This window comes from Carassius carassius, chromosome 41 (genome assembly GCF_963082965.1).
Source record: "Carassius carassius chromosome 41, fCarCar2.1, whole genome shotgun sequence".
Taxonomy (NCBI): Eukaryota; Metazoa; Chordata; class Actinopteri; order Cypriniformes; family Cyprinidae; genus Carassius; species Carassius carassius.
This window is the reverse complement of record NC_081795.1, coordinates 9,817,532-9,837,666: the sequence shown is the minus strand read 5'-3', so window position 1 is coordinate 9,837,666 and position 20,135 is coordinate 9,817,532. Positions and strand designations below refer to the sequence as shown.

At 36.2% G+C, this 20,135-nt stretch overlaps 1 protein-coding gene and 1 long non-coding RNA gene across 2 annotated transcripts; one reads left to right on the top strand and one right to left on the bottom strand.

The window, feature by feature from the left end:
* Positions 1–6,890: 6,890 nt before the first annotated feature.
* On the bottom strand, positions 6,891–15,540 carry LOC132123607 (LIM/homeobox protein Lhx1-like). The gene is made up of 5 exons (XM_059534360.1): positions 14,623–15,540; positions 13,041–13,264; positions 12,129–12,406; positions 10,092–10,257; positions 6,891–8,965 (listed from the first exon to the last, which is right to left on the bottom strand). The coding sequence occupies exons 1-5, from the start codon at positions 14,790–14,792 to the stop codon at positions 8,586–8,588; spliced, it is 1,218 nt and encodes a 405-aa protein (XP_059390343.1). The 5' UTR covers positions 14,793–15,540; the 3' UTR covers positions 6,891–8,585.
* A 139-nt stretch (positions 15,541–15,679) lies between these two features.
* LOC132123237 (uncharacterized) lies at positions 15,680–19,840 on the top strand. The gene is made up of 2 exons (XR_009426475.1): positions 15,680–15,852; positions 19,585–19,840. It is a non-coding gene; the product is annotated as an uncharacterized LOC132123237 (long non-coding RNA).
* Positions 19,841–20,135: the final 295 nt, after the last annotated feature.

The window sequence follows — 20,135 nt, the reverse complement described above, 5'->3', positions numbered from 1 at the left end:
CATAATAATATGCTGTTTGGAATTCAGTAGGCAGGCTCCACATCAATCATTTCTCAGAATTTTTTTCCCCGTGCCGCAATAAATATGCAAATGAGGAGAAGCCAGTCACTGGTAATTTCAAGCTCAGCTCACTAGTGTTAAAAAAGGACACAAATGTATTAATTGCCATCGGCCAAAGGAATCCTATTTCTGTGGGCATTGATTACAAAGAGGCATGAGTGATTATCAGGAATGCTGTGGGCTCCACGCTGCACCACAAGGGGGGCGCTTTGGAGAAAGAAGAGCAGATTATCACATCCGCTGCTACAATATACATCCTGACATTACGCTCCTCTGCGTGAGGCGAAAGGCCCGTATAAATGCTACGGTTAGGGTAGAGATGTAATTCTAAACTAGTCTTGTGATAAATGACATAAAGATGTAGAAATGTGGGTATACATGTGCTGTACCCATTGACTCTGTGCCCATTGACTGACTGTCATTCAAGCAGCACAGGGTTCAATGAAACAGGCTTAACTAATGTAAAATGATGCTATCTGGAAATGAAATATTTCTTATTGATGCCTACTATAGCAGAATATTGCTAAATGTGCTAAAAATGTGAAGTTTACATATGACATACAAGGTTAATGTGCTTTAAATGGATTTTGATAGGGAAAATAACATTGCATGTAGAGTAGCGAGAAAATCTTTCACATCTTAAAAATGCAGGTTCTTTATTGGCATCAACGATTGGCATCCCATGAAGAACATTTAACCTTTCCATTGCAAAAAAATAAAATAAAAATCATTAAAGGTTATTTAGATTATTAAAATATTCCTCAGACTGAGCAAAAAAAAATTGTAAGAATTGATTACCAATAGGTTCTTTGGGGAACCCAAAAATGTTTCTTCGGTGGCATTGCTTTTGGAAAAAATTTTAAGGCGAGACAGTGCAGGTGAACAGGGCAAAAAAAATAACTAATAGTTATCACCTTACTTACCCAGTTGATTGATTACATTTATTATTGCAAACATTTTTTGTATTACAAGTTTTCAAAAATGTTATGTTTAAATATGCAAATGAGTCATTATTTAATGAAATATGTGCTAATTTGCATAAATGTCTAGTACAAAAATCTGAACACTAGATGAAGTCAGTTTCAAATTTTTTGTTTAATTTTTTTGACATATTAGAGTCAAATGTTTTTACAGAGGGAATTCTGGTTATCTTTTTTTGTCACTCCATAATTCAGAAAATACTTTGAACAGCCAGAAAACAATATATTTTCACAATTTTGGGGGGAATAAAATGTTGTATATAATCAAGGAAAATATATATGAACAAATCCCTCTGTAAAAACCTTGAGAATATAGACAGGAATAAAAATGTCAAGTTTGGTGTGTGTAAGTGCTACTGAAGTGGAGATTTATGGCTCAGTGTTGAAGAAAAAACTCATTTTGAGAAAACGGCCTTTAAAGATATGTATTGTAATTGAAATCTATTGAAACAAACAGATAAAGTGCTATAAAAGAAACACTTAACAGTGTCTTTTGGATGTTTTCCTTCCACTAGTTTGAAAAAGCACTTTATGAAAAACCAAAAAGCCCAAAATTTCAAAATTGACAGGTGCTTGAAAAAACTGTGTTTTTGCCTGCAGTGTCTCACCTTAAGAGTGTATATTTAATGTGAATTCAGCTGAACAGGCTGCTGTCTGTGTGTTTACAGCATACTGCATTACATACTAGTACATCAGTATTTTACGTCACCGTGCAGCAGTAATCACTGAGTCACTTTTATGGACACACCAGCATTAACCTGTCAGAGAAAACCTACAGGTGACAAAATCTAAATTAATGTCACAAGACAAAAGTTTAAAAACAACCACAACATAGGAAAAAATAGAGGGCCAGAGAGAGGCTTCTGTCCAAGACATTTCATCTCCCATAAATAATGACCGTAAACTTTTCCGGCGGCACCAGCTAATTAATTCCTGTGCTATACACAAAAGGAAATGCTGGGTGACAAATGGGAGCAGGGCTTGAAAGCTGCCAGGTCTGCAAAACAGTTTCTTCTTCAATTTACAAGCAATTTTGCTGTAAATCATCAACCAGAACTGGCTGCTTAAGGACACAGCCTCTGCTGCCACAACATACTAAAGCAGTGTATTAGTAATGTGAAAGAGAGAGAGAGAGCGAGAGAGAGAGAGAGAGAGGGTGGTCAAATCTGCCAGAATCCAGATGCTTATCAATCATGATTTATCTCATAGACCCAGAGGAGAAAGAGACCATGTGCTGTCCGTGCTGTCATAACATGTACTGTGTAAAGTTTTTATTTTTTTGTATTTACTGTTATACCAAACTTAACATAAAATACCAAAATAACATTATGATATTGTTGGCTGTGTCCACCGTTTACAGTATTGTTTTGTTGTCGAGTGCACTCAATGCACGATGGCTGCATTCAATTTATTAAAGATACAGTAAAAGAAAATGTTGTGAAATATTATTACAATTTAAAATCGTTTTCTGTGTTATTATATTTTAAAATGTGATTTATTCCTGTGATAGCGAAGCTGAAATTTCAGCAGTCACTGCTCCATACTTCAGTGTCACATCCTTCAGAAATCGTTCTAATTTGCTTATTTTTTGCTCAAGAAACATTTCTTATTATCAATATTGAAAACAGTTGTGCAGATTAATATTTGTTGCAGAAACCGTGGTACATTTCTACTTTCAGAATTCTTTGATGAATGGAAAGTATTTGAAATAGCAATCTTTTGTTACATATTTACTCATATTTTTAATGCATCCTTGCTGAATAAAAGTATTAATTCCTTTCAAATAAATAAATATAGACCTTTCTACAACAAGGCTGGTGACAAACCGTTGATTCTCATGTGTTTTATTGCGCTGCACCAAAAGCATCTTGTATGAAAATCATTAGACAGTGAGTCCCTCCACTCATTTCCATGAATGCACATTACTGTTATCACACCAGAAAATAGTTACAGTTCAAATGTGTTTGTTTCAGTCTTCACTGTGGCCTCTAAGTGTCTAGCCATTTACTTTGGCTGACATTTCATTTTTCCTCTAGTTGCCACATTGACGAAGTGAAGACACCAAATGAAGAACATCTGATTGAGGAAAATAATGCAACAGAAGTAGCATTTAAACCTCTAATGCAAAGTTGCTCTCATGTCAAGGTCTGAATTTAACACTTAAACATTTTTCTCAAGACAAAAACTAAATGACTGTGTGATGGCACCTCATCAAGCAGACAGGAAAACTTGTTTGTTTGTGACACAGAGGTGAAAAGGCAGTAAAATGAAATCCTGCCTGACATTATCCTTTTAAACACAGCTTGATGCCCAAATCAAGAACATGTTGTTTCCCCTACAGACCAAAAAAAGCATCCAAGTGCTTCTCACAGAGCTCTCCTCAGCCACTTGGAGCACATAAGTCCATGTGATCACATGCTGGAGTGGCACATCTCTTGCCTAATATCTGTAATTGAAATAAACAAACACTATTCCAAATAAGACTATTTTACTGTAAATTAAGGGCAATGATTATCACATAGTACTCTGTATTGTTCCCTTAACAGAGGTGTGGACAGTGCCATTGTGTGGTGACCTTGGGTAACACATGTGGACAGAAGAGCTAAGGGCATGAATGGTTGTCGAATCATTTTCCGTCACATCTACCATTGCTTTGGGAGATTTTCTTCTTAATAGCGCCACAAAAACCAGGAATTGTTCGAGTAAAACTTAAAACATTCATATTTCTGGCTTCTGCATCCTAAGAATTCATAAATTACATTTCAAAGATCTCTCTTATCCAGTCGTCCTCATAATAAGGTCTATAAAGAAGAGGGGGATTCCAAGCTGATTAATTGTTTCCAGCTTTTGTTTTTAATTAATTGCATGGCTACTCCATCTACTGGAAGTTCAGTCAGAGCCGAGTTGAATATTTTGACCATGCATTAATTAGCATTTAATTATAAAATATCATAAAGAATTGTTTTAATTCTTGAATAAACAAAATATCAATAAATATATTTTTCTAACCTCCACTATATTAATAGTGAATGTTATAATATATTTATTGACATTTTGTTTATTCAATAATTAAAACAGTAATTAATTAATAGTATGAAGGTGCCCTTGAGGTACAATAGGGCTGTATGGATCTGAGCGGATGTTGTAATACCTGCATGCACATATCCTACAACACACAGGGAAGATACAATAAAAAAGACGTGCACATTCAGCATAGACCACTCAATTTGTTCTGTAATCTGTCATCTTGCCTGTAGTTTTAATTCCTGTTTACTGCATGGTTGCATGCCACTGCTTCATCCATTTTAATGGAATTGAATAACAGCGGCGCATGGCTGCACTCGCACAAGGCCGCTTTAATTGGAATGAATGTTTAAAAATGTGAAAAATATCCATGCTGGTGGTTTTCCAGTGAAAAGGCCAAATATTTTGTGGGTGACTTCTGCCCATTTCAGAGTCCCTTCCAAGACGTTTTAGAAATACATCTGACTATAGACCCACTGCTTATTCTGCTTTGTGAAATGTAGACTTGTGGATAAACCTGGAATCTGGTGTGTTATTTTTATCAACCATCAAACTATTAATCGTTAATGTTTATCAAAATATTATTTTGCTGATCAACAATTTGCTAAAAAAAAAATCTTAAAAATGGGACTTTCACATTTGAATAGCGATGCATTATATAGGTCAAAATGTACAAACAAAAAATAGGACAGTCTTTTATGCTTAAAAATCAAACAGTCACTCAAAGTCATTGTTAGTATGGTCTGCAGATTCTGTCTCTATATCATCAGGATTTGAGTTTGTCATAAATTAGACACAATTTTGAAACTAGTTCTAGATTTAATGAGATCTTGATTGTGAAGCCAACCAATTATGCTGTGAAAGTGATGGTACTGTTTACTTTTACTTTCCTTTATTAATGTACAAACTTTCCTTGTGAAAATAGATTTAGGGTTAAATAGAAAATATAAATAATTATCTGTGCAGTATAACTTAACAGGCCCAGCATAGTATATAGCCTAACAAATATGATATGCCACACTTTAACACACTAAAGTAATAAAGTCTTTGTAATCTCATTAGTGTTTATCTTCCCTCACTCATTTGATATGGAAAATTTATATCTCAAAGGGGCAAAAAGATGTCTGATTTATTCTGCATTCTGATTATTATCTTTCATATTGTATTTTTTTTTCTTTTCCTGATAACCAAAAATAAACACTTAAAATTAAATGATTTACACATGTTAGTGTTTATGTTTGATTCTAGAATAAGTGATTTCTTCATCAGTTACAATTTCTGTTTTACTCTAGCAAACTCATAAATCCATTTAATGGTTAAATACAAAAATCTTAATTGTTACTTAATAGCACAAATTCTTAAACTGACTAGATTTTTGGAAATCTAACATTTGAATTCTTGACATGCTACGTTTATCCTTAAGTATATTCAAAATTCTCTATTTGTCTGTCTTTCTGACACAAAGCACAGTCTTTAAATCAATCAGTTTGAGATCTAAAAAAGTACTCACTAAAATACATATTTGCAAAATATTATAATATTATGAAACAAGTTTGTGTTTTACTGCCATTGGTGTTATTTCGGATGGAAACTGCAGTGAACTGCATGCATATAGGTACATTTTTGGACTTTTGCGGTGAACAACAACAACAAAAAAGTATTTCTAGTGAGCTTATGTTGGAAAAACCCTTGGCTATAGATGGATGATCACACTATTCTTGATTATGTTGTGTCTTACATCTTTGAAAGAATGAAAATCAGTTAAAATGCTCATTGTATGTCACTAGTTTTGTGCTATGTGCATTAAGATGATTGATAGTAAGAACTGAATAAGTGAAGTAGATTTGTTTTTTTTTTTTTTACAAAATTTTACAAGACCATATGCAGTGTATTTGTTGATTAGCTTTGTAATCAATAAAAACAGCACACAGAGAAGTCCTTTAGTTAATTAACTATGCATGAAATACACATCCTGTGTGTATTAAGTTACATAAACCTATCACCTCCAACTGACAACCACCATCACATCAAAATTATGACATTAGTGGGTTGCATGTCTGTATTCAAATCCTGCTCGCAAGATTTAAAAACAGTCCAAACATTTATATTTAATATGTCGACAAGGTCAGGGCGAACCAATAGTCGATGTTCAATCAATATGAGATTTGAATTTAAAGAGCTTTGGCCTCCTGGGTGACAGAGCATGGAGTCAGCGGTGTGGTTAAGCCCTGGGCTCAGGAGGGCCCACAGGCCTGTTTAACTCTCAGGACCATGATTAATTCATAGTGGATTATGTGCTGGGTGCAGCAGGGGCACCGCTGGGCTCCTTCACACTAAAACCACACACTGCAATGAGATAAAGGCTTTTCCCCCAGATAGCAAGCTCAATTTGATGCCCATCTTCCTTGCCTCTGTACCTGTGAAGTATTTCCCCCACATACACTCCCCACTGAAAGTCACCCCCCCCCCCACAAAAAAAAATAAAAAATAATAATAAATTAAATAAAAATAAATGAATTAATTAATTTATGATGCTGGTATAAAAACAATAATGAATACACAAAAATACTGTCACTTTTTGATATAGTCACTGTCAAATAGGTGCTATAAAAATTACAAATATTTTTTTTCTTTTGGATTATGAAAATGAAGAGATAAGAGCATCAGAAAAGTCATCAGTTTAAATATTCTCAGCTTGTGACTACATGCCCTGAAAGGTTTAGCAGTGAAAGCAAACCTCACTCTCATCAGCAAAGACGTGGCATTTCCATTCACAGTAAGTTGTATCTCAGAGTATAAAAGGTACAACATAAGCACATAAAAAAATTGATTTAGCCAATCATTTGTTTGCTGAGTAAATGATGTTATGGGAATATTATCAAATGCTGTGAGGGTTATGTGGTGTCCTCCACCATGTCAAGTTCATCCTGGGAGATGCTAATGTTTCACAGTGCTATTCTCAGCCACTCTTTCTCAGAAACCAGCCTCCAAATGCTAAAATGAGCATCTCAAGACATGGAAAATTCCCTTGCACCTGTGTTAAGATGCTCAGCTAGTCCAAGGAAAAGCACCTATCATCTGAATTCCATATTTTCTAATTTTATTAAAAACTCACAAATTTGTTCAACATGTTGTATTTATACAGTGAATGGTCTAATATGCACTGGAGGTCACGTAAGCTTAGGTTTATTAGAACAATAAAAGACATACCATGAGAATCTGATATTTAAAGAAAGTAGCAGCTGCCTGCTGCACATTTGACCATCAATTTCAATAGTTTGGATCTTCCTTTAAAGACACAAAAATAAAACTTGTAGGTCTAAGTATGTTATATTAACAATTTATGAATGTTTTTTTTTCAGCAGACTAAAAAAATTAAGAAGTCAATACTTCTCATTGTTTTTTAAACACTTACACTTTGTTTCAACACGTTCTGCAGATAATGGTGCAAAGCACTTTTACAGTATTTGTGCTATGTTTTTATTTGGCAACTGTCTACTTGATTTTTTTTCCAGGTTTTTTTGTAAACAACATTTTGTACAAACTAGCACAGTGAACCTCAACCCCAGCAAACTTGTTTTCATCATACAATATAAATAAAATCAATACAAAAGTTTGGTTGGTTGCTTGGAACTTTTTTTTTTCTGGATCAAGAGGTTTTAAATCATGGTTGATACTTTTAACTCCTGAATTAAATATATTACGTAAACAGTTGACTGTTCTATGTCCCTTTCAGACCCTTGTTAAAATAATTTTAGAAGGTAGACTTCATATATCAACATTTCAAGTTCTCTTCCGTTTAATAAAGGGTTCACCATCCATACACATTTTAACATTTTGCCTTTTGAAGGCTAACTTCTTCAGATTTGGTGGAATTCTTGGGAAACAAAAACAGGATTTGTCCAGAACGAGAGAAAAAAAAACATTTTCTCCCTGGCCTTCAGAAACATGTTTAGTGTCGAAAAGGTTGTTTAAGTGTCAGTATGGCAGAGCCTTGAAAGGCAAGGAGGTCTGAGGAGTTTTCGAATAAATAAATTAGTCTGACGGCTTAGATCTTTCCTGGAGTCAACATTGCAGGTTAGCGTTAGATCAGCCGCCTTGGGTGTTTCTCTGTAAAGCTGACAAGTCTTTGACGCTATCGCTGTTTTTAGTGCGGCGGTTTAACCGGTGGTACGCATTGAGCTTTTGGAGGGATGCTGCTACACTGGGCCTCGTAGCTCATAGAGTTCATTCAGCAAATGGGTCAACAGTATCAATTCTTTCTCTTCTCGAGTTTGGACTTGGGATAAACAAAGAAAGAAGGAAACAGAACATCAACACAACGAGTTCAAGAAGGGAAATGTCAATGCCCATGCTGCCCTCTGCTGCTCTCTCTGTGAGCTGTCCCACCACATTTATGACATGGAAAAAGGGGGTGAGGGGATTTATCACAAAAATGATAAACAGAATGTGCGGCCAGTGTCCCTGTTCCCCCCTCCCTTCTCCGTAATTTCTCTCTGCCGAAATGTCCATTCACAGAAGCTACCAGACCGTGCCCTCATTCATTTCTGATGGAGGGTGGGAGAGGTGGTTGCTGTATCCACTGCCGTTGAGGGAGAGGGATGTAAAGGACTGACTGGGTCCAAAAACATCTGAGGACATACTGTGTAGGGGTCCAGGTATCCCTGGCTCTGGACTGGGTGAATCCCCTGGGTGGTGAGACATGATGTCTGAAAATCGCTGTACTTCACTGGACGGATGGTGGCCAGGGATAGGGTGGTCCATGCCCCCTAGTGGGGTACCGGTGGGTCCTGCTGATGGAACAAAAGGGAGATCTACAGGAGTCTGGGCCTGCGAAGATGGGGGGCCTTGGGGAAAAAAGTCGTAATTCCCTCCTGGAACGTAGTACTCACTCTGATAATCTGCAGATACACAAAGAATACAAGAATTTTGGTTTAGATTTAGAAACAAAGAGCAGGAGACAATTTAATTTTGAATATGTAGTCTGTCGTTCTTTGGAACAAATCTCAATATGCCACATTAATCACAGAACATGTTACACTGAAATCACAAATGTAGTTGGGTGGGAAGAACAAAGCTTTGCAAGAACAAGGGAAGAACAAAGCTTTGCAAAGCTTGGCTTTGAGCGGCTGAATACCTATATAACAAAGCTGTTATTGATATGATATTGATATGCCTTTTTATGCATATAGAGAAGACCCTAGCAGATTATGAAAATATAGGGGAAATATAATTTGTACTTAAGCTTATGTTTTTTGAGGGAAAGTTTATTTTTGACAGACAGTTTTATACTATGTTTTCATTATTGCACTTGTTTACCCAACAGCTACAGCAGAAATATGTAATATTGGGATTTTAGTTGGAATAACCAAATTCACAAAAAGGAATTTCATATTAATTTAAGAGGTTCTTATAGGTTTTGAAATCAACATTTGTTTTAACTGATCTTAATCTAAAAATACACATGTGTGTAATAGAACTTTGATTCAAAAGGCCCCGGTCTTCCCCATAGCAGCCATACAATCATTGATATGCAATATTAATGTATATATACATATGTGTGTAATATAAAACTAGACTGAATAAAACAATTAAACAATGTCGACACACGTATAATGCCGGAACAGGCTCGCTATTGTGGCTCAAAATCAAAATCAAGTAAATCAACGAAACGGCCAAGCAGCTGTCAAAAGTTATTCAAAGAGCAACACAACGACTATCAATCAATTTTTTGACAATATCAAAGCATTTGAGCGTCAAATACATGGCTAACATGAAAAATTTGCCAGTAGATAGCTACATTTTCCACGTTCAGTAGCCCAGTCTAAACCAAAATTTATATTTGCAAACCATTTAAATATTTAAAACACAAAAGGAAAAACAAGAAAAACAAAAAACGTGTATTCGTCGCGTAATTCAACCATTTTCACTTCTGATGCGTAACGAATGAAACCAGCGCGAGAAAGAATAGCTATTTCAGACAAGCGTTTGAGATGGATAAGTCTACAATACGCTGTTATATCTTACCTCCATAGTATGAAAACGGGCCGTTTGGAATTAATTCTCCAGGCTCGAGTCTGTCCACGAGCGTTCGCATTCTTCTCGGACTCCGGAAGAACGCGTGTCTCCTCGCGCCGAGCGCGCTCAGCTGTTTCATGCGCCGCTCTTTGGACCGCCGGTTCTGAAACCATACCTAGTGCACATGGACAGAAACAGAAACAGAAAACGGGAATCTATTAACATCTTATCAACATTTTGTTCTAAAATCAGTAATAGTTTATAGAACAGTGTCAGAGTGATATTGAGTACGTCACAACAATTAATTAGAATGGTAAAAACAATAACTGTGTATTGTAGGCTGTATGCAGTTTCACGATATATATATATATATATATATATATATATATATATATATATATATATATATATATATATATATATATATATAAATCATATTCACATATTTATGTAAGATACTGATACAATTTCTGCATTGCTTAAATTGTGTTAGAATTTTACAGTTTTGAGAGAGTCGACTCAGTTTCATTTATTAGAAATTCAAGTCAGAAATGCAAATGGCCTTTGGCACCATTTTGAATTGAACATTTAAGTCAGCAATTGCACTTTGTATTTTATTACATTATTATTGTTTTACAGTGAGTATATATCGTTGACTTGATTGCAAATAAATGCACAGACACTATTTAACTGAACAGAGATGACATCACTGAATTCAATGATGAACTGCCTTTAACTATCATTTTGCATTATTGACACACTGTTTTCCTAATGAATGTTGTTCAGTTGCTTTGACGCAATGTATTTTGTTTAAAGCGCTATATAAATAAAGGTGACTTGACTTGACTTGAAAATCTAACAGTTTGACACTATTGCCTAATGTTTACATGTCAAGTTCCCAAATTTTTTATTGGTTCAGAGCACTCTTCACAGTCAACTGAGGTAGGCCTGTGAAGTGACTGAACACATTCGTATTGTAGTGACAAGATTACACGTAATTATCGTTACCGTTAGAGAGTCGGATCTAACCTCACTTTAATGATCTTTTAACCCTCCATTTACTCCGACTGAGGGGGCAGCAGCGGGGACTTCACATCTCTAATTAATACTTAATAGGAGGGTGGTTACCGATATATTAACCGGCTCTGTGCAGTTATTATTTCGTAATCTATATATCCACCCTTGAATACCTTTAGCTAATTATAGTTTACTCTGACGGTCTTAAATATCCAACCTCGCCACTGTATTAATCTCAACCCCTTCCCAGTCTTATTTTAAGACTTCATCCCCGTTCAGTCTTATTTTAATACTTAATCCCAACAGCAACAATCTACTTTGAGGCTTTTAACGATGATGATGCTTTTTCTGTGTTCTTATCGGATCTCTTACTCCAAAAAAAAAAAAAAAAGACCAAGATGAGGCTCTTTAAAACGATGCTGACAAATCCCATATCGTGCGTAAATGAGGGCGCACATTCGCCAGTGTACTGCGCGCCTTGGCTGGACTCTCATTGTTCAGCCGTTCACTCGACAAAAAAGCAAGGATCGATTCTCAATTTCTCGCAGAAAACCACCTGGTATGAGGTACTTTGACAGACACAGGGACAGATTTATGCGTTTCCACTTGACTGAGAACCGTCACAGCATGTCTAAATGTGGTCGCAAAACGTGATGGCGCTCCATTGCCAAGACTCCCATCGTTCTCACTAGTCTTATGCCAGCTGGCGTGCCTCTCCATCTCTCAAGTCATGTATAAAAAGCCTAACCATATAAATGTTACTTCCAAATATTTACAGGTGCCAGCAAACAAAAGTGTCCTCATTTTAATTCAGATAGTATTGCCTCAAGGATTGGAAAGAAGAGGCACAGTGAAGGCGCGTGTCTGCTTTTTTCTATTTCATCCAAGAAGATACATTTGCACAAGATGTCTAAGAACCACATACTGTCTCACTGTCCTCAAAAATACTAGCAGCAAAATAGCAGTTATATGTTACTAGTAAATATAGTTTGTTACTATTAGTTTATTTGCAATAATGTGTAAATTTACCTGAATAACTCGCATGTTGAGCCCCGTTTCCTGTGCCAATTGCTCCCTGATGTGTCTGGTTGGTTTGGGGGTCGCCGCGAACGCCGCTTTCAGTGTCTCCAGTTGCTTTGCTTTAATGGTGGTACGCGGTCCTCTCCGTTTGCCTCCGAGGTTCTGGTCATCGTTTTCATTGTTACCCGTTTCTTTGTCCGATAAGTTTGCCATTTCCGCATCCTTGACATCGTCCTGTAGCTGGTCTTGTGAATCTGGCGATAAACTAGGATCACTGCAAGCTGTAACTGAATGGGGAAAGAAGGGCCGTCGGAAACAGGGGGTCGAAATAAAAACCTCAGAATTAGACATGGGGACCAGATAAGTGTTAGACACTAAACAATGGAATGTGAAATAAATAAATAAACACAAAGAAAAAACTAAAAAGAAAGAAACACAAAATTTAATCAAACAAAAGAAACGAATAAACAAAGAAAGAACAAAGAAATATTTAGCTGACGGAACTGTCAAAATGCACTATAGTCTTGAGCAGTGAAAGAGATTATTAGAAAATATAAGCTGGCTAGCTAGCAATAGGCCACAAAATGAATGCAGCAAAATCTGTATTTCATTTCATATGGAAACTGGAAAAATAATAATAATGCTTTTCAAAACATGCATTACACAGTATACATGATTTCTTTACGTTTTTTTGAACAGATTTTTGTGCGTGTGTGTGTGTGTGAGTCATTATGTTAATTAAAGGAATTCACAACAGCACATTTTTATTAGTCATATAGTTTCGTGTTTTTTTTTTAGATTTATATTAATGTAAAGTATCGAATAATTTAAGTATTATTGATAAAGCGAGGTAATATGTGCAAAACAATGGGAGCTTGCAGTGTGCAAAATATTTTTTATCATTCGATTCATTTTACTCACCTGAAAGGAGGTTGGTGTCTTTTCCGTTCGCGTTGCTTAAATAATCATCTTTACAGACAAATTTATTTTCATCTATGATGTACAATTCCTCGCCCGTGGATAGTTGCTTGTTACACATCATGCATGTGAAGCAGTTCAGATGAAACACTTTGCTCCGTGCCCTCCGGACCAAGTCGTTCGGCGAGATCCCCTGAGCACAACCCGCGCATTTTGTTCCAAAGCGCCTGCAAACAGACCACGAAACATTAAAAAGGTCACTATAACACCGTAAAACAACAGTTAAATATATAAAGTTCAAAACCAAACTAAATTAGTAGAATAGCATTGTTTATATTAAAGTGTATAATAAAAGGGTTTTCGTAAATGTTTAATATTATCATCACTGTAATTTTTGGAATAATATTTATCACGATTATTATTTGTTCTATTGTAAGTTAAAATGTAGGTTTTAGTACACTTTTTTCTTTTGTAGGCCTAAATAAAATTATATTTATAATACTTAAAATTATAATTATTTTGCATGTATTTTAATGTGCATAATAATTCCCCATGTACACTCTTCCAGTAAAAAAACACCACTGCAGTAAATACTCACCACTTAATTGTGACCAATAATGTGTATTGTGGTTCTCTGTACATATTGTTGATTCTGAGTCTGTGATTACATTGTCTGAGGGTTTCCATCTCAAAGTCGTTTATTATTCAAATCCACTTATCACATCTTAACTCGAACCACAGCAGACACACACGGGGCTGTGCAGACAGCCTGACACTGGGCCCCCTTACACTTTCAACTACCCTGGCAAAGCATTGATCCCTGCGGCTTCCCTGGCTTCCATTCGTTGTAAACAAAGTGTGATTTCCTTCAAAACCCTTGCTGCGGACGAGTACACAGACTATTAGTGTACCTGCTCGCCATTTTGCATAACAATTCAAATTAACAAGCATTTAATTAATGGGCGTCCAAATCAAAGAATCAAACAAGTCGGTCGTGTTGACAGTACTTAAGATCACACTTCATGTTAGTGTGAATTTAAGTCCTAAATTCTAATGAAATCAAGCAAAATTGCATACATATTTTGGATTTGTAAAGCTTTAACAACCTTTTGAGTTTAAGTTTAATGCAGAAATTCACTAAATTTAAGTAGCACTGTAAATATTTTTGAGTGTTTGAGAAATTAATGATTTATTATATTTGAGGCATGATGCTGTTTTAAGCTTCTTCTCAATTAACTGAAAATTAACTTTATAATTTTATGTAACCTATGAACGGTATGTAACCTATGAAATTATATGTAACCTATGAACGGTAAAGTACGCAAAATAATAATAATAATAATAATCATCATAATCATCATCATCATCATCTGTCCATAGCCGTAAAACAACCGGTTATATCTGTATGTTGATGTTTAAAAATATTGCCAACTTATTTTATTGTTCTTGTGGACATCTATACCAGTGTCTCTGAAGCTCATATTATTAAGGCTACTATAAATGATTATAATTCCATCTATCACAATAATAGACCTACAGAAGAAAAACGTAATATTTATGAGTCGAACTCACGCAAGGGACTTACCTAAAGAAGTCGTTTTTGCAATACAGTTTTCCTTCTCGAGAGAAACATTTCTCTGTTAGGTTACATTTGCACTCGCAGCATTGTACGCACTTGATGTGCCATGCTCTATCCAGAACATTAAGGAGAAACCTGTCCAATATAGGCCTCTCGCAGCCCGCACAGTGGACCATTGTCTTTGGATGTGCTCCCACAGTTACTGCCGTGGTGTCCACAACCTGAGAGTCTGCTCCTGTTTTTCTCTCTTTCCAAAGAGAGAAGGGAAAGTGTTGTAATGCTAAAGGATGCTCCAAGTCAGTCTTTGCGAACAGGTTCGAAAGGAAAAGATCAAGAAGTTTTAATTATATTCACCACTGCTGTGCATTTGGATGGACCTGTAGCGGTCCAAAATCAAGATGATAAAAGAGGATCTTCTCATGAGGTAGCCTAGTGCTTCAGTTGTCAGTCATTATTTCTCATCCTCTTCCTTGCCAAATTTTATGATACATAAATAAAGCCAGCATAGAGAAATCTTTCAAAACACCAACTGCTCGTTGTCTACAACGACAAGGATTTCATTGCGGAAAAAGCAAGTCGCCGTTGCCAACAACAAAGTGTAGCATTGATGATGTTGTGCATTAAAGTCTTTTTATAAACAAGCATCTAATGCAACCAGTCTTGGACGGAACTAGCACACGAGACACGCGAGCCCAGAGACACAAGAGTGCACTTTACCATGTCCACGTATCCACTGTTTACGTCCCTCTGAAAGATGCAATGGCCAAACGCTTTGAAAAGTGCGTCTCCCTCAGTAGCGTGAGCTGTTTCCTCGGTAAGACAGAAGAGGTGAAAGATGCTAGTGTGAACAGAATGCGCGTAACATCTCGTTGCAGGACTGATGACGATCCCCGAACAGCCTCCGGTGTTCTGCATGTTCCTGAAAGCACACGAGCCAGCCTTATTCACAGTCTCCTGACGTCACTCCGGGCCGAGGCCAATCAGCGGCTTTCCGTTCAAGTAACCATTAGCTATCCACTCGCTGCTTCACCGGCACACTCCGCGCTATTTATAGGGAACAGAAGACACCAATTGTCAAAAATCCCAGAAACTGTCATATCTTAGTTAATGCGGAGAGTCAGAAAACAGACATTGGTATTCGAAAGTCTTCTTAAATGTTATTTTTAATTGATCTCGTCATTATACAAAATTCGTCCATTCTGGTGGATCCGAGGAACGAGAGAAGCATTTGATAAGGTACATATCTGATAATTTAAGAAATGTTTATGCATAGGTAGATGTGTAAATAGTTTACTTTAAGATATTCAGGATACGTCATGCTGTGAAAGCTGCTGTGTAATTGTGTGTGGTTGCGTTTATTATTTAAAAAGAAAAGGATGCTTACTCTGGAATAGCCTATGCATTGCTACTTTTTTATTTATTAATTTTATATCGAATAACAGCGCAATCATAATATGATTTACATTTTTATTGTATCTGACATGTAACTATCAAGACAACTTATAGAATGTTTCCTGAAACCTTCACGAAATATGCCATAAAATAATTACGCATTTTGATGTATAAGACCATACGTTCACTTGTCCATGGCGAGAACTTTAAAGCGAAGAGTTCATTTCTTCTATAGATTTTAAATCAAATGTATAGCCATTCTATTTTAAACAATAATGCAAGTTAAAGCAGCTTTAAAAACCAACTTTTAAAGATGTTCTTTATATTCAATTTAAGAAATGTACGCAGAGAATTTGTTTAATCTTTTAAATTTCGTCATTCAATCAACGCAAAGACACGTAAGAACTACACCCTCCTTTGGTCCTTTGTTAAACGAGAGAAAGTGAAAGACAAGAAGGCTCTAAACTTTACAGGATGTTAGATCACCTCAGCAGCCTCTAATGGCCCAAACACCTCATGGTTTTTTGTACATCTGTTAAGTCCGTTCTTCTGATTTTAAGCAATATACATTGTGTTCTTCAAGTACATGTGGCTAATAGATACATTTCACTGCAAATAAAAAATAGGGTAGGGCTACTGAATTTAGAACAATTTCAGATTGTATGGGTTTGTTTCCTTGTTTAGATGGATAATAATTTCGTTAAATCTTTCTATAACCCACCTTATTTTTTATGTTTTATAATATTAAAAATGTGTTCAATGTGTAATATTATTGCTATATTTTTCTGTACAATAATTATTTTCTAATATGAAATGTTTTTTTTTTTTCTTTATGCACATTAACCTAATTTGACAATTTCACAGCGAATATCTGTATCAGTGTAATATTTCAATATCATTAAAGGACACGAACCGGATCCTAATCTCATTTCAACCCTCTTGAACCTTTGCCTTCTTGTGTGACACTGACACCATTCACCACCATAAATTGACTCGGTTATTCCAACTCTCTCTCTCTAACTCTCTCTCTCACACACACACACACACACACACACACACACACACATACATACACACACACACACACACAGACACACACACACGCCCCTCAACCTCACAATCTTAGCTATTTACATCCTGTCAGCGTATATTGTGCAAACGTTCTGGAATCTGGAATCAATACCACGCAACTTTGTGCATATGGGCCACTTCTCATGTAACGGCATAGTGGGACTGGTCCACGCCATGGAAGCAAAAGGCCTACAACACACAGAAACAGCTGCCGATGAGCGTCTAGGGAGCGCTCCTCTTTGACTGTGGGACCCTTGGATGACATGTGTTGTTTCACGAAGAATAACAGATCAAAGATGAACACACTCCATCTTTTGCAGTCGCCTATATGCGCCCACCACCCCTCTCCTGTCTCTTTTTTAAACTAGTCTTTTCTCCCAGTTTGAAGAGCATGCTAATCCACTGGATATTTCGACTGCAATGATGCGAATTGAGAGATAAACGTAAAAAATAAAAACAAAATGAACATTCTACAATAATCTTTTAATTCTACTATTTTTCTTTACACCACCAGATTTCAGTTTATTTCGGCCATATTTAGTGTATAGGCCTATTATCACATTATTAGAAGATAAAACTTATTTTTATTACTGAAATAATAATAATAATAATAATAATAATAATAATAATAATAATAATAATTTTCTCACAAGTGATTATTATTATTACATGTTAACAGTTAAAATCATTCGCAAATACTTTTATAAACTCCATAAATGTAATTTTTGATAATAACCTAAAAGTGACCTTCGTTCGTTTATAAAAAATCTCATATTCAAGTTTTATTAACAAAATCTGCTTTGCACTTTGGGTGGAACTTGTGAAAAAATTAAACTTCTATATTTCAGGTCTATTCTACTAGGGAAGTTTCTTCAATATTTAAATACAAGATCATAATTACAAATGTATCCATTTCGTTAGCGAACTGATAATTTGACACGCTGACTCATCCATGATGGGAACAAAGCTTTCAATTAGTTGCATCGTCAGGTGGACTTCTGACCGAATGGAAAAAACGGCGAGTTTGGAGATGGGGCAGTGCTAGAGGGAGCTATCGATCGAAAAATTACTCACCGCTGGGAGACCAAATGCCTGTCAAACTGCACTCGCTGCATTACGCATGCTCTTAGTGTAGAATCGTTTTCGAATAACAAACATAAAAAGCGAGCGATTGAATCAACCCGTTCATGTTCCCTTAGTGGCTAATAGATATGATACAAATTCTCAGAAATATAGCATAGCCTAACAAAAACTGTCTTGCAGGTCAAATCTCAGCCAAGTGCATAAACGATTCATTTGAAATTTGTCAAAAGGAAAAACGTCTAGACAAACATTTCTGTTGTTCACGTCATGATCAATGCGTTTAGGAAAATAAGTTCACAGCCTGTGATGTGGCAGGTGATATGTAAATAAATATTTAAAAAATAAAAATTAAGTACGCCTTATTAGTATATTTAACGCGCTAGTTTTCAGAATCCAATCTTTTGAAAATCATCTAAAATTAGCCATAATGTTAATTTGACTAATATATAAATATTTTTTTAAACCATTAGGACTTTTTAAAATGTGTATTATTAGCTTATCTCGTTTCGTTTGTTTGTTTGTTGATATAGGCTGGATGCTTAATTCCTAAAAGTAGTTTAATAGTTCGTTTTATAATTAGACTGCAGGCAGATTTGAAGTAATTTAAAGCAAATGCCTTGTTTTTAATATTAAGAGAGTGAGTGTTTTACTGTATTTTTCGCATGAAGTCATCCTATAGAGCTACGATACATTAACCGAGTTACCGTGGGCAGAGTGTGTGATCGCCGGCTATACAGACACGCTGTGACTCCGGCAATAAAGTGAGAAATATTACCCCTTACTTGGGCTTTGATCAGCTGGTGCACCGGGACAGCCAGGAGCCCGAATAAAGGGGGGGCTCTGTGCCTGGGGCATCCCCTCCATATCGCTCTGCACCGCTGCCTGTTTGTTTACGCGTTTTATTCATGATATGTGGAATGATTGTTATAGTAACATGCTAGTATGGTTTAAAAAAAAAAAAAAAAAAAAAACCTGCCTGGGTAGTGTATAGGGAGACCAGATCTGCTTATATTTACATTATGACATTATATATTGAAAAACAAATGATAGAAATATGATGGTATTTATAGCATATTATCTGTTATTTATTTATTTATTGTAATTTTTATTCCCCAAAATCAATATGTTTATTTTTCATGCATGACAACCCCCCCCCCGAAAATAATAAAGTTGACGTTGGCAAAATAAAATATCCGTTTCTTAATTCCTTCTAAAGTCAGAAGTCAAACAGTGAAAACTGACATGGCAAGCATACTGACCAACCTTATTTGATAGTCAGAATCATACCCCTACCATGAGGTGTGGGCGCGCGCGCGTGTGTGCGTGTGAGGGGGGGTGGGGTGTTGAAGTAAGAATTTAAATATGACTGCAATGAAGCATGTGTCTTGCTTTGCTTTCAAGAGAATGTCTTTATTTTTGCAGTGTGGACAATAGGCGTGTGGCGCTCCAGGACCGCGTTGTGTCAATCTTTTCGTCTCTGCAGTGCAGCGAGGTGATGTGCAGCGACCAAACCCGGACCCACGGCATGTCCAAACCGATTAGGGGTCAGGGACGACTGAAGCAAGACCTCTGCAATTATATTCCTTACAGCAGCCTTCAACCAATGAACTCTACATCCCAGACTAACTCAACCAATTTAAAACTGTTGACTTGTGGGTAAATAAAGAGTTAAGGAATAGTCATCAGTTCATTACTGTAACCACGTCAAATGAAACGCTCCTGTGCGCGTAAAAAGCGAACATAATCCATAATACTGAACATATAGCTTCAATACTGACCAGCAACATTTTCATGACTTTCCAACTCTACCGAAGACTGGCAAGAGATCATTGATTGATGTTATAGATCTCGTAGTCCCATCACTGGAACAGCTGTTATTTCTCCCCTAAACCCGATAATCAAACACAGAACGGCGAGCTCTAGGCCTCGCATCCCAGACCAAGGATTAACAGTCTTTTATATTCAAATGTAAA

Bases quoted from the DNA above. Each gene is read 5' to 3' on its own strand.
- LOC132123607 (XM_059534360.1), bottom strand. From the start codon at position 14,792: ATGGTCCACTGTGCGGGCTGCGAGAGGCCTATATTGGACAGGTTTCTC. The intron at 13,265-14,622 runs GTAAGTCCCTTG...GTCTGTTTGCAG, and splicing joins TGCAAAAACGACTTCTTTAG to GCGCTTTGGAACAAAATGCG. The intron at 8,966-10,091 runs GTAAGATATAAC...GTGTATCTGCAG, and splicing joins CCCGTTTTCATACTATGGAG to ATTATCAGAGTGAGTACTAC.